General features: G+C 49.5%; 2 protein-coding genes across 2 annotated transcripts; both read right to left on the bottom strand.

Moving 5' to 3' along the window:
• Positions 1-3,238: 3,238 nt before the first annotated feature.
• HOXA2 (homeobox A2) lies at positions 3,239-5,070 on the bottom strand (the record flags this gene model as incomplete). Its single annotated transcript, XM_082306889.1, has 2 exons — positions 4,674-5,070; positions 3,239-3,984 (listed from the first exon to the last, which is right to left on the bottom strand). Exons 1-2 carry the CDS (start codon positions 5,053-5,055, stop codon positions 3,239-3,241), a joined length of 1,128 nt encoding a protein of 375 aa, XP_082163015.1. The 5' UTR covers positions 5,056-5,070.
• A 5,108-nt stretch (positions 5,071-10,178) lies between these two features.
• HOXA3 (homeobox A3) lies at positions 10,179-13,154 on the bottom strand (the record flags this gene model as incomplete). The annotated part of the gene is made up of 2 exons (XM_082337688.1): positions 10,179-11,230; positions 12,683-13,154. The coding sequence occupies 2 exons, from the start codon at positions 13,152-13,154 to the stop codon at positions 10,461-10,463; spliced, it is 1,242 nt and encodes a 413-aa protein (XP_082193814.1). The 3' UTR covers positions 10,179-10,460.
• Positions 13,155-14,588: the final 1,434 nt, after the last annotated feature.

The raw sequence follows: 14,588 nt of genomic DNA, 5'->3' as shown, positions 1-14,588 counted from the left end.
TCCCGGGGCACCCAGTGGCCTGCGGGGAGAGGGGAGGGCACCAACACGCCTCAGAGAGGCCTCCTGAGAAACGTTAACCTCGGGGACAGATGGATGGAAAGTCACCCCAGGAGGGGCTGCCCCCTCTATTTCTGCAGGTGCATTTCCAGCCGGCTCCTACGTCCCTCTGTTCTCACGCTCGGTTTTTGCTTGTTTTGAAATCCAAAAGGCTCTTCTACCCTGCCACCTCTCCCTGCTCACGAACACACGCACACACACACACAAACCCTCAAGCTCCTCCCTCCCACATGAACTACAACATCCTCTCCTAGGTGCAAAGCTCTCCTACTGCCATTAGGTCAGCCCTTATCCCATGCCACCTCCGTGGCCTCTCTACTGCCAGCCAAACCCGAAGGGCTGCTTTCTGCACCACACGTCTATCCGTATGCCCTCAGTATTTCTATTTGTTCTGATTTACTACGCAGGCACGGCTGGTTGAGAGCCCTCTGGAAAGGTTCAGTTTCTTAAACTCCAGGGGGGCGGGGTGGGGGACAAGAGCAACAACACTCCAGAGGCATTTATGGCATTATACTGCACCAATTTGGGCTATGGATACAGCTGTAAACACATTTATTTCATTCGCGTAAACCGGTGGTGATAAATACTGCATAAGGCAGAGAAAAAAGGCAGGCCACTGGGACTGTTTACTAATAAAAGGACTGGCATCTTTTCAGTGCTTTTTCAGCCAGCCAAGAAAAAATGTATATTTTACTATAAATAGATCCGGTTTACCCATAAATTCCGCCCAATCACAGCACCTCTCTTACAGTCTCCAGCATCCTGAAATCCTTTTTTCTCTCCCTTTTCTGTGCCATTGTCTCTTTTGTTGCATTGTCTCTCTGGCAGGGCTTTGGGGGTTTGCTGCCGGTACTGTTCGTGGGGGCAACACCATGAGAAGGGCCGGAGCAGAGGGGGACCCCCCCACCCCCCTCCGTGGCCCGCCGAGGGGGAGCTGCCGCCGCTTCCCTCTGCCCGCAGGCCGGCCCGGCCCCTCCGCGCCCCTCCGCGCCCCTCCGCGCCCCTCCGCGGCTCCGCTCCGCCTTTCCTGCCCCGGGACTGGGGCCGAGGGGGCGATCCCGGCGCTTTAGGTTTTTCCGTGGGAGTGTACCCCCGCTGTGGCCCCAGGGCTCACCGGGAGACTCGGAGGCGACTCCTGCTCGCTGAATCCCCCCATTTATTTAAACGAAAGTTTGCAAGAAGTTTAAATCTTGTAGCGTATTTTCCTCTTTTTTTTAAAGCGTTGTCAGCACCCAGAAATCTGGACACAAAAGAAACCCCAACCCCTACACGCCCGTTGCAGTCCAATTTAACCCAGTGGCAGAGGAGTTAAAATGCCGGTGAGGCTGCTCGCTTTCCGCAGGGACAGGGCTGGAGCCGAGAGAAGGACAAGAAGCAGGGCCGAGGTTTCGCCGCGTCCGCAGCTCAGCCAAGCTGTTGTTTTAAAAGAGCAATAAAAATGAATTATGACTAAACGCCTTCTCACTTAATGGTTTTAGACGGGGATCCCCAGCCCCGGCAAATACGTAAGAGGATTTTTATTTGTGCATGTGTTCCTGCAATTGATCTCTTTGATGACATTCTCATTCATAGAAAGGGTTTGATTTATGACTTTCGGAAGAATTGTGTTCAGCCCTTCCAGCTATAACCCACGCATCCCAGCTCCACAACGTGTTGCAGAGCTGGGAGACAACACTCCTCGCATGGACGAGCAGCAGAGCCCCGGCCACAAACCCCCGCTCAAGCCCCACTCGCCCCTGTAATGTAACCACAGGCTCACACACCCGCACTCGCACACCCGCACTCACTCACACGCACACGGGGAGCCGCGATCGCACCCGCCCGGGATCCCCCGGCCCCGGAGCGGCAGAGCCCCGCTGGCATCTGTTGCTCGGTTTTAGCCCGAAGGACGGGGCTCACCCTCCGTTTTGGGGTCCGGCAACGCCGCTAGCCGGGTGGCGGGGAATTTGGTGGAGATTTCTGCAAGCCCATCTTTGCTGCCGCCGGCAGAGAGTGGGGAGCCCCGAGGAAATTGTAACTTTAAAGTCAGAGTTTCCCCTTTTCGTTATCAGTCCTTCACCCCGCAAGAAGGTTTAAACAAAAATATCTTCGGCTGGGCCCCCGCACCACCCCTCAAAAGGACTGAGTGAAGGGGCTGATCCCTCCCCAAATGCTTTTTTGGCCCCCCCCCCGCGTTTCTGCCACCCTCTTGATTTTGCAGGCGCTAACTTCTCCATTTCCTCTCCTTCCAGGGCTGATTTCTTGGACCGCTCAGCACGTGAGAAGGAACCAAGCACATTCTGTGTGAGCTCTGATATTTTTTAAGATATGTTTCATGAAACAGCTTGCCGGCTGCTAAGTACTACTTTCTAGAAAAACAGGATTATTTAAAAAAAAAAAAAAAGCGCCTTTCTTGTATGTAACAGGCTACTTTCTGCAGGAGACGCTTATCCTACGGAGCCTCTCTAATGTTTTGCCTGTAACAGAGAAAGTGCTCGTTCATGCTTTTGTTACAGCTCAGTATTTCCAAGCTTTGTACCCTCACGGAGATAAGATGCTACATTTATACATTAAAAGGAAGAGATCTCCATCAAAGCTGTGAATAGTTTTAGTTTGTTTGGTTTGGTTTTTTTTTCCTTGTGAGAAACCTCGCAATAAAGAATTTGAACGTGTTTTTTCCTCTCTAATAAATGTCCGAAATTGCCAAAAGGGGAGAGCTCGTAGTCAGAATGTTGGATTTCGATTATTAGTAAATTAATAGTAGAAGGGATGGGGAGAAATACCCGTCATGTTATCAGTCTTGAAAGGAGAGAGAAAGAGAGAGGGAGAAAGAGAAAGAAAAAAGAGAAAGCTCCTTGTAGCAAACAAGAATTTATTCTACCAAAAATACTTATGACAACGCATCCTAATGCAATACAAAAATAAAAAGAAAGTGAAGATACAATTCCTATATGATCACTTTCTTACAGACCTCATATATTGCTTTCATAGAAGGACCTAGAATGTGGCTAGGTTAAAATTGAACACAACTAAAACTTCGTAAGAAACGGCAAAATGGCATAGCAGAGGGAGGTAACAAACAGAAAATACCGACCGGGAAAAGGGAGGGGGGAAAAATAAAATAAAATAAATTCACGGGGAAAATAAGGAAGAAGAATAAGGAGGAGAAAGCAGGACCCTTGGAGAGGACGTCTTTAATTTCTCAGTAATTCAGATGCTGCAAGTCAATAGTGGTGAGTGTGTCTGTAAAAAAGTCAAAACTGTCAGCAGAAATGTCTACGGGACTGTCCAGAGATCCTGGCAAACTGGGGGAAACTGCATCTGAAAGCTGTAGGCAGGAATCTGTGGAGAAAACGTTAAAGTCCTGTAAAGAAGGGACATCTAGGGCCTCAGGACTGTCATTGTTCAGGCCAGCTGCACAGTTCTGGGCCATTGTTGAGAGGCAGTTTTGAACAGTGGGTGACTGATGTTGAAAATGTTTCAGATTTTTCTCATTGCTCGTTAAAGGCGAAACGGGGAAAGTTTGGGACTCGCCATTGTGCGCATTCTGCGCCTGCTGCTGGGAGAGGGCATTCTGCTGGAAAGCGTAGCCTTCCCGCTCCAAGAGAGCGCCGGAGACGTTGCTGAGGGCTTGCTCGAAGAGGGATTTCTCCTCCTCCTCCTCCTCCGCCGCTTTCTCGGGGTCCTCTAGGCTCTTAAATTTCCCCTCGCTGTTTTGGTTCTCCTTGCACTGGGTCTGTCTCTTGTGCTTCATCCTCCTGTTCTGGAACCAGACTTTGACTTGTCTCTCAGTCAGATCCAGCAAGGCTGCAATCTCAACCCTCCTTGGTCTACAGAGATACTTGTTGAAATGAAATTCTTTCTCTAGCTCCAAAAGCTGGGTGTTGGTGTAAGCCGTCCTCAGCCGCCTAGATCCACCGCTACCGCTATCGGGGATTTCAAGGGGGTCTGTTAAAAAAAAAAGAAAATACAAAAAAAAAAAAAGAAAAAGAAAAACACCACCACCACACGCACCCCAAAGCACCACCGCCAGACCAGCAAAAGCAAAAACACAGGCACGCACACACAAAACAGATAAATGCACGGATTGAATTTCAGCACCCGAGTACATCGCATCCCGGGGGGGCCGGGGGGGGTCCTCTCTCTGCACGTATGTGTCTATATCTATATGTCCATATAGCATAAAATAGCAACTGCAACAAAATGGCCGCCTTTGGATGCAGTAAACCCATTGTGTTGCACTGCTGAGCGCCCGGTGCTGCGCGCCCCTCGGCCACCTCCGCAAAATTACTGCCTCCAGCTCCCCAACCTCCCCACACCAGAGCAAACTTTATATTAGCCATACCGCAATTTATAATTAATGCATCAGCTGCTTAGCTGAGCGGGAGCAATCTATCACTCTTCATTACTGTCAAATATCCTAACTCTAGGACGGCGAGACAAGAGAGGTCAGCTCCAACTCAAATAAATCATCCCGCATTAAGCAAGTTTGGGGAAAGTTTGGGTTTCCAGAGAGCCCGGCCAGCTCCGTCCTCCCCGCCCGCCCGCCCCTCCGCCTCGTCCCCCCGCGAAGCCGGGGGGATGCGGGGAGCCAAAAAAGCGGCCCGGCGGGGCCGGCGGCGAGTCTTTGGACTGACCTTTGTGGCTGAGGCAGGCAGGTCCAGCGGCTGAGGCGGAGGCCGAGGCGGGCGGCAGCGCGGATCGCTTGGACGCCTTTTTCTCTTTCATCCAGGGGTACTCCGGGGGCGGCGGGGCGCCGGCGGGGCCCGGGCTGCCGCTGCGGCCGCGGGGGCTCGCCTTGGGGCGACCGCCGCCGCTGTGGCGAGGGTGGCTGCCGGGGTTCAGGCTGGGGATGGTCTGCTCGAAAGGAGGAGGAATCAGTGTCGAGTGTGAAAGCGTCGAGTTCTTGATTGATGAACTTTGAAATGTATCACCGACAGGGGGAAAAGATGTCAGGCACTCAGCAAGCGATGGCTGGCTATTGATAAAACCGATCTCTCGCTCAAATGCGAAATTCATGGCCTTCAACTGGCAGCCCCCGCGGAGAAAAAGTTCCCTCGGATTCAGGGGGCTCGGGGGGGGGAAGGCCCAGGAAAAAGGAGAGAGAGGAGAAAAAAATATAGCATAGAAGATCGCTGGTGGGGTGTTTTTTTTCTAATTCACTGATTACAGCCGTATGGGGACCGTGCTACTATTAAACTATTGAATTCATGGAGACAAGGTTGAAATTGGACCGAATTGGCTGTCACATGATTGCCTCTGCCCAATGACAATTTGGGCTTTAATCAAAAGAAGCCACTGTCTGTTTGATTGATCCAAAAAAGTCGGGAAGGAACGCCTCATTGGGGGCCAGAAAGGCTTTATTTACACTTTTTTTAAAGAGGGAAATGATATCTCCAGTATCTATCCCCTTGGCGTCCTAATCTGAAATGATCGGGGGTGGGGGGGAGGGTGCGTGTGCGTGGATATGTTTGTGTGAGAGGCTGCGAGTGTGTGTGTGCGTGTGTGTGTGTGTGTGTGTGTGCGAGAGCGTGTGTGTGGCTGCTTGTCCTGCAGCCTGCTGCCTCCCTCGCCTCCGCCCGCACACTCTTCTCTCATTGTTTGGGACTGTCAGGAAAACGCTTTGCACCTCACAAATCATTTAAGCACCTCAATCTGACGCCTTGAGTCATTAACAAAGTAATCCATTAATCTTCAAAGTTTTGACACCGCCAGGCCCCCGCATAAGAAGTTGCACCCAGGCAGGAGTCTGAAGCAGAGGGTCTTGATTTTTTCCTAGGAATAGCCACTTCCTCCAAAACTAGTTTCTCCTTCCCGACTCAGCCTCGATGGGCTCCTTTTTCTTTCCTTTTTTTTTTCCTTGTTTGTTTCTTTTTTTTCTTTTTTTCTTTCTTTTTTCCTTTTTTTCCTTTTTTTCCCCTTTCTTTTCCCCCTTTTTTTTTTGCTTTTTTATTTTTTTCCTTTTTTTTGCTGGCTGTCGGGTGTACAGTACGGAGAACAATTGGCCGCCGGTGCCGAGCCATTGTTTAACAGGATCTTCCTCAGCAACCTTGCTTCTAGGGGAAGAGTCACATAGGCAGCAGCCCTTGTGCTTCATGACTTCCCTCTCCAGTTGGCTTCCCGGGATTGGACCGTAAAACATAACCCTAGGAGTACCTCTCTGGGAGAGCCAAATCGCGAGGCTGCAAACGCGTCTGGCTGTTGCCTCTTTAAAAAAAAACCCAAATCCTGTGCCTTAGCTTGCAAACGATACTCCCGTCTGCTGGCATAATTTGCTTAATAACCGTAGTAGGCTGGGTCTGGTGAGTATTTTCGATTACCAGGAAATATATGGGCTGGTAGCGGGTTTGTTTTCACGGGGCCAGGCAGAGCGAAAATGCTGCGGGGCTATGACTTGAGAGACGGCACTCGCCTCCGACGCTGGGCTCTCGCCGCCGCCGCCGCCTCCAGTCGCCCCTGCTAGGTCGAGGCAAGTCCCGAATTTGGATGCTTTGGGCACAATTTTCCAACCAGGCTGAGGCGAGAGGGAGAACGATGACAATGATGGCCACAATCACCAGCCTGATGAATCCTACGGTCACAGCCGCCCTGGGCAGCCCGGCCGGGGCTGGTGCCTTCCCGCGGAGCCCGGGGTGCCCGGCGGGGTGGGGTGCTCCGGGGGGCCGGGGGGGAAGGCGCTTCCCAGCCGTTCTCCGCGTCCTCCAGGAGCCAGGGACCATCGCCAGCGCGATGCGGTGCCGTCTCGCTTTATTTTCGGAGTTGCCAAAAAGGGGTCGGCAAGCGTCTTCGTAATTAAAAAAAAAAAAAAAAGAAGAAGAAGAAGAAAAAGAAGGAAGGGGAAAAAACAAAAAAAAAAAAAAAAGAAAACAAGACCCCAAGCCCTCAGCGGATCAGTCTGCCTCCAGACTGCACGAAGTGCATTTAAAAAATCGGTTTTAAGTTAATGCACCCACAAGATGTAGCATATCTGCGAAGGCATTGGAGAGAGGGGGAGGGGAGGGGCCGGGAGGCTTTAAATGGGCTTTTTGGTGGTTGCTTGTTTAAATAAAATATAGAACGAGACTTGTCATTTAATCCCTCAAAAGGGATGCCTTACAAATATCGATGCTGTTGGAAAATGCAAGGGGTTTAATTTTCTTGCTTTTAGTCCAAACAAAGCTCTGGTGGTGTCTGCGCGCGATCAATCTTGGCCGCCAAAAGGTTTGACAGCTACTGGCCCTTAAGAACACATTTAAAGCTTCTTGCTCTTTCCAAGATCAAATGTGGCCGAGAAAAGAGGCAGAGCAAGAAACGCAAGTAAACAAGGAAAAAAGCTGCTTTTAAAATATGCTGGCAGAGGACTGGGCTGCTTGTGGGAAAAGTCCGGTTTTATTTTGCTTCTCAGTGCCTACCTTGGGGTCGGGCTTTTCTTTTTCTTTTCTTTAATTTTTTTCCCCCCCCTCTGGAAAATATTGGGATTAACAGCAGGATGACAAATAATAGAGAGAGAGGTTTGGACTTTAACCAGGCTTTGTGAGTAAAACCTGTGTGGGTGTCTCTATTCTGCACATTTGTTTCTTGTGGTCAGTCTAATACAAAAACCACCTGGAACAAAACCTTTGGAGAGGGGACGCGAAATTCTTGGGCAAATCAATTACTTCTGCCTCCAGAGGGGTCTTTTAATCGGGCGAATCTTAAATGCAAAAATACGAATTCTGATTTGCAACCTACAGGCTCCGAGCACGGTTTCTGGAAAGAAGGGGGCAAAATCGCCTGTATTTTTCTTTCTTGGGAGCGGGAGGGGGGTGAAACGTCAAATTCCTTCTCTTTGCACATTTTCCTAAATGCAATCCGTGGTGCTAAAGGAGCCACACAGTAAGAATCACCGGCTGGACCGTTACCTTTTGTTGTATCTAACCTAACCGAGCCGAGGGGTGGGGGGCCGGCTCGCATTTTATACGGAAGCTCATTTGAAACGAGCCGTGTCTTGCAATGTTGCGAAAATGCTTCCTTCGCCTACAAAATAATAATCAGTCGTTGGTCTGCATTGGGTAATAACCAGGTTTCAATGAAAAATATCAGACTACATAACCTTTCCTTCCACGGTTACATATCTATATATACAATAAACAGCACGGTATAAATATATTTGCAATCCCTTTCTTTGACTGAGCATGCTTTATCTATTTATGCAGAAAAGCTCTATATAGATTCATGGATGCATGACAATGTTTCAGCATCAGGCAAGGATGGTTCTGGGAACAAGATAAAGCCCAAAGATTAATAATATTTCAGCATGAGACCAAAATGGCGACATTTTTTTCTGTGCTCTAAAAGATACAGATGGTGAACAGCGTGCGTTATTATCTACACAGCATAGGAATATGTCTTTATAAACGTGCAGGGGTATATTTTACCTAGTCTATTAAGGTCCATTTTGATTTATCTTTCAAGTTTCAATCTAAAAATTACGGACATTTCGCCTGAAAGGAAGAAAAATCGGATTTAAGCCCGCGCTTGCGGGTTTCTGCCTTCCAGCTCGAGCCGATTCGGACTGGAGACCCCCACGGGTGCCCGTTTGGGGCCGGGAAAGTCGCCCTTCTGCAGGACCGTGTGCCCCCCCAACACACACACACACACACATATCCACACACACCCCCCCGGGAAGACAGGGAACACAGGGCTCCCCTCCCCCACAGCTTCAGGCTGCGGTGGGGAGGGAAGGCGGCTCAGCAAAAATGAAACAACCCCAAAATAAAATAAAAAATAATAATTTTTTTAAAAAGGGAAAAGGACAAAGGAAAAAGGAAAAAAGAAAAAAGAGAAAAGATAAAATCCGCTTCTTTAAGGAAAATGGAAAAAACGGAGGCGGGTGGAAGGGGCCGCGTCCGGAGGCAGCAGTGCTCGGCACCCACCCCCCAGCCGCGTTTGGGGTTTGGCGGGGGCCCTGCTCCACCGCCCTTGCTCCCAGGTGCTGGCGGGGCTCGGCAGCTGCCCGGCGCCCTCCTCCCCCAGCGGGCGAGCCCGGGGACCAGGCGGCCCCTCCGCGTCCGCACCCAGCGGAGCTTTATCCTCAGCTCTGCTCCCATGTGCTTCACGCACACACTCATGCACACACACACACACACACCCCTCCACACACGCGCGCACACACACACACACCCACACACACCCCGGCTGGCCCGCCCGGGAGGCAGGGGACGCTCCCCGCGCTGCTCCGCCGCCGGTCCCCCCCTCCGCGCCGGGCGGGCACCGCGCAGCGGGCGCGGGAGGAGGCGGCCGCCGCCGCGGGCCGTGAAACCCCGCTGGAAAACAACAGCAAAAAAAAAAACACACACAAAAAAAAAACCACAACAGGAAAAAGAAAAAAAAAAAAAAATCCCTCTCCCTGCCTATGAAATGCTGAAAAGGCGTCGCGGGGCCCTTCGGGTGGGCGAGCGGATCCTCGTGTGAGTTTACAGACGAGTTTCCCAACTCCCCACGTCATGAAGGGCTCTCCCTTCCCTTGCGCTGCAAAGAACGTGTTCTTAACTCTTTATTATTCAGAATAAAAACTTTATTTTTTTTTTTCAGAACGTGAGCAGCAAGGAATGTATAACTTTTAAAACAAATCTAGCCTTTTCAGCTTCACACGCTTTCTGCCTAGGTGGATGTTACAAGCATAAAGTATTCAAACCGTCATCTTTTTTCCCAGATTTTATTGCATCGTCATCATCATCGTTATCACCATTTTTAATAAAAGGAGTTATAGTTTCCTTTTGAATGATATTTCCTACGCGTGCCGATATGCCATCTAACATATGGCCAGGTAAATACTTCCTGAATATTCAGGGTACAGATTTTTTATATATATATAAATATGAACAAATGGGGATAAATAAAATTTTAAACACTTAGATTATTCAATGTTTGCAAAAAAAAAAATAAATAAATCTGAATGTTCACCAGCATACACACATTGAAAGACTTACACGTATTAATAATTGTCCAGGGAGTCCCTGTCCAAGCGCTTTTGATGTCTTTCTCGCTATTTAAAAGAAGTGCAATAAAAAAAATTGCTTCCCCGTGGGATCAATCATGTACGAACAAATTCACATTTAAGAATTCTTTTTATAGAAAATTTGTTCATATACCCTGTTTTGATAAAAGTGTAGAAGGTAAAGTATAAAGCCTCTGCATACTCCCAAAGTGAGACACAAGGCTACAGTTCAAGAAGATAAATATCCACTAGTGAAACTATAGAGCAATTCAAGCAACAAATATTGCTACGTCACATAAACTAGAAAACGCTTTTACCAAAGGAAACAAAACAAACCAAAACGATCAAAAGAAACGAGAAGGGGAGGGGAGGGCACATGGGGAGGGGGGGAGGAGAGAGAGAAGGGAAGGGGTGAGTACTTTCCAAAAGTTGGGGGCTTGGTGTTCCACTTAGTGACTCCTGTCTCTTACAGATGGGTGAGTTTGGGCGCTTCCTGAATTCTTCCCTGAGAAGGATGGTGAGCGGTAAGGTCTGTGTATGTTGGGTGTGGATCGCAAGGTCCATGGTGGTGATTGTTGGCCATTGGCCCAGGCCCGCTGTAGTCCATGTTGGCAGAGGGAGGATGAGGGAGATGAGTTAGACCAAAGATGGAAGGCCCAGAATTGGTCATGGTCTCCACGTAGTTGCCCCCTACATAGACGGGGCTTCCCTGTATATGTGGATTCCCATAACCGTTGCCTTGAAGAGGATGAGTATCGTATTCAGGTGTCACAGCTGCCGTCCCCGTGTATCTCTTTTGAGGAGGTGGGCAATTATTAAGAGGAGCGGTATACGATGCAGGGATGCCATAGGTGTTTTGATGAGGCTTGTTAAATGGCGGAGGCGACTGGGGCTCGTAGGGGACACTGTTTACTAAAGAATGCATAGAGTTTAGATATCCCCCAGCAGCTGGAGGGACAGGGCTTCTGCTTGGGGACTGTCCTCCTGAAGAGGTCATCATGCCCTTGCCCTTTTGATCCTTTTTGTATTTCATTCTGCGGTTCTGAAACCAGATTTTGATCTGTCTTTCTGTGAGATTGAGCAAATTAGCCATCTCTACCCTTCGTGGCCTGCAAAGGTACCTATTGAAGTGGAACTCCTTTTCCAGTTCTACCAGCTGGGCACTTGTGTAAGCTGTACGGGCTCGCTTAGAGGAGGCTTGCCCGGGAGGGCTTTTATCACCAGCACAACTCTCACCTATGTAAATCACACAAAGAACACAATCAGCATGGCGAACCCGGACACAGCAACCAGAGACAACGACCAACAGCACCAGCACCTGGAGAGTCCAGCTCTCAGACACGAGACGGACACCCGCATGTGCAACGAGTATTCCCCCATGGCATGAGCTCAGTCATGCCAAGCTGCAAGCCTCAGCAGACTTCCTTCACCTCATTAGTGTCACTATATGACTATATTTGCTTCCTTTAAGAATGACAGCATACAACATATCTTGAGCTTTGCATAAAGGAGTAAGAAAGGTTCAGGGAAACACAGTGGGGTTTAGAAACTCTGAAGGTGAACCTATGGCTATGCTAGCATAGTGGGATCAGGGTCTTCAAGACCTAGCTGTTCTCCGTTGCTGTGAAGACCTGCAGCCCTCTTTTTCTGAAAACCCTGATATATCCATATCAGCTAGAGATGCCGCAAAGTTAGGTAACTATCATATAACGTTATAACATATAAGCGCAGAACTGACAATATAGTGTTTCTATCACGTCTAGCATATAGCATAAACATCTGGTAGTGATTGGGAAGTATACTATACATAAGAAGAACGCACAGTGGCTAGGCTTGCATATAGGCACACAGACATTTAAATGTTACTGCTTTTTAATAAAATAAATATATGATATGGAACGCTGTAAACAGCAATGTTACCAGGGCTTTAAAAAGCAGAGTGGCGAAGATATTTGGTAAAGTTTTGGACTCTATTTCCAAGGCACATTTCAGAGAAAAAGAGGAAGAGGTTAATATAAGCCCAACTCCTGGGCACTGGAGCTAGCACTGGTGTTATCGATTTGGGTTTCCTCGAGTAATAAAAGCATTAATATACACTTCCATCCCTCACATAGTATTTTATGGGCTGAAGTTTATGGCACTCCAGAATGATTTTTGTTTACCAGGCTTGTAACTTTGCCAATCAACTTGTTAAAATAGGAAGAGGTTTTGACTGCATGCAGGGCATTGATCCTGCCTGCACGTGATTATGAGCTATTTTATTCCTGTTACACTTCAGCAGAGATAGGTCACTGTCTTATTAATCTAACAGCACCATGCCAACAAAGTACTCGGGACAGGCCCCTGGCTTAAGGCCTGGGCTGTTCCGCACTGACATGATTTACTGGAGGGGGATTACCTAGGAAATGTGATAGATGCAGGAGGGCACAAGTGGGTTAGCCACTGGGAAACAAAATCACTTTGGACTCATCCTGCAAGGCTGGGAAAGTTTTGCAGGGGGTGGTTTGTTCACTGAGCTCCCCTTGCAAGTGGTGGCACCCCCTTTCCAAAAGCCCGATGGGGTTGACTCAGAGAGGAAAAAAGCCCCCTCCCTTCCCTCCCCGAAGTGGAGGTGGGCAGGGCTGCCCTCCCCACGGACGCGTGGCCAGCCCAGAGGTACGCAGGGAGAGGGGGGAGCATGTTTCATACCTGAACTGGAACTGCTGTTTTTCTGCTTTGTGTTTTGCCGAGACTCTTTCATCCACGGGAATATCTGTTTGGACATGGTGGGCGAGTTAAGAGCCGGGCTCTTGTTGGGGTTGGCCGGGGCAGGGTTGCTGCTGGCATTTTGAGATGGTGAGGCGGAGGATGGAGGTGGAGGTTGTGCCTGCTGGGCCGGAGGCGGCGGCGGTGGGGCCTGCGGGTCGGCGAGGCTGGGGGGCTGGAGAGGCTGGCTGGGGAGGGTCCTCATGCAACTCTCACTGATGTCATTGGCCTTGTGGTGGGACACGGAGCTGCCGGGGGACTGGAGGGAGCACGCGGGGCGGTGGTACTCAGTTTCCACAAGTGATGAAGATGGAGGATATTGCTGCTGACTCGCATTATAAGTGAAACCATTTGCTCCTTGGTAGGGGTAGGCACCATAGATTGCAGAGCTGTCGTAGTAGGTCGCTTTTTGCATTTCGTTGTTTCCCAATATTTATTTCGCAAACTGACAGGGTCTTGACACCCTTGGAGAATAACATTGGCACCCCTCTGTCACGTGGCGCTCTTCCTCCAATGGCCTCTCCGGGCAGACCTGGGGTGTGGGGAGAGCAGAGCACGGTGAAGAAATGGTACAAATCCATCTTACTTTCAATAGCTAAGTGACATGAAAGCCATAAAAGAAAAAGTGGTCAGCAATATTTAGCAGCATGACTTGGCCTCAGGCGCAGAGCATTTCGATATAAAAGCTGCCTGGATTTACTGGCAGCTACAAATATGAGCTTTGCTGCACCGGGATAGGGGCTTTCTAGGGTTTTTTCTTTCTTTCTTCTTAAGAAACAGAGCAGGGCACCACACGGCGAGGGGGCTGATCGTTTATCACTGAGACGCTGTTTTAATACCAGCCTCTGAGATAAGGGTGATCGAGGAATCGGTAATGCAAAGGGGCTGGGCTGTTCCTTCACTCCGGCTCTAGGATCAAACCCTCTCCTGTAACCGGCGTCGTTTTATTTTTAGCCTTTCCCTCCAGGTTACGGCTCTTCATCCAACTTCAAAGAAATACATGAGATTGTTCCTGTCTACATGTGGCAGGGGGCAGGAGCGGGGTGGAAAGGTTCCCTAGCCGGGGATATTTACACACCCCGGTCCCAAGTGACGGATTTTGGCTTGTCTATGAAATGCTCGATACGAAAATAAACAAAGCCAGCGCCTTCTCCCCTCCGTGCTCGCACACCACCCCGAGCCGCCCCAGCCAGGCATCCCGGCAGCAGCGCGCTCTGCCCGGGCGAGCCCCGGCCGCCCCACGCAGCCCCGCTTCCCACTCGCAAGTGGGTCTGGAGCCTCAGCTGCACCCGGCGCCGTGTGAAGCCCCTCCAGCGAGGCCCACAGGGGCAAGTCGGGCGCTTTGGCCATCGTTGGTTTGTTTTTTCAGCAGTTATTTTCAAGACACTAACTTTTCGTGGAATCAGCCAGATCCTACCTGTTAAAACATGATGGATTGGGGGAAAAAAACGCACCAGGAACCTGAAAAACCAGCGTTCATCTCCATGACCACGGCTTGAACTTTCCTTCCAACTTACCGATAATAGGTTCTGTCTTGGAAACTGCTATGTAATTTGATGTATGAGGGTCACTTCGCTGGGGAGAGGGTGGACACAAACCCAGAGAATGCTTCTCCTGCCCGGGCGAATCCCTTTCTCCCCCCCTTCCCCTCTTTTTGTCCCCCGTCCTTCTTTCTTTCTGGGATTTTTTTTTTTTTTTTCTCAGATCAAAGTCTACTGGTTACCTGCCTGAAAATAACCAGTTAAAGAATCGCCTGCATTAACGAGTGAGGAGACCTGTGCGTAATCTCTGATCCACAGGCATTCACATTGTTCTCAGAAATTAAAGTGTGTTCCTCACCGTCCCCCTA

This window comes from Platalea leucorodia (genome assembly GCF_965183815.1).
Source record: "Platalea leucorodia genome assembly, chromosome: 1".
NCBI lineage: Eukaryota > Metazoa > Chordata > Aves > Pelecaniformes > Threskiornithidae > Platalea > Platalea leucorodia.
The sequence above is the reverse complement of the archived record's forward strand: the minus strand, read 5'-3'. Positions and strand labels throughout refer to the sequence as shown.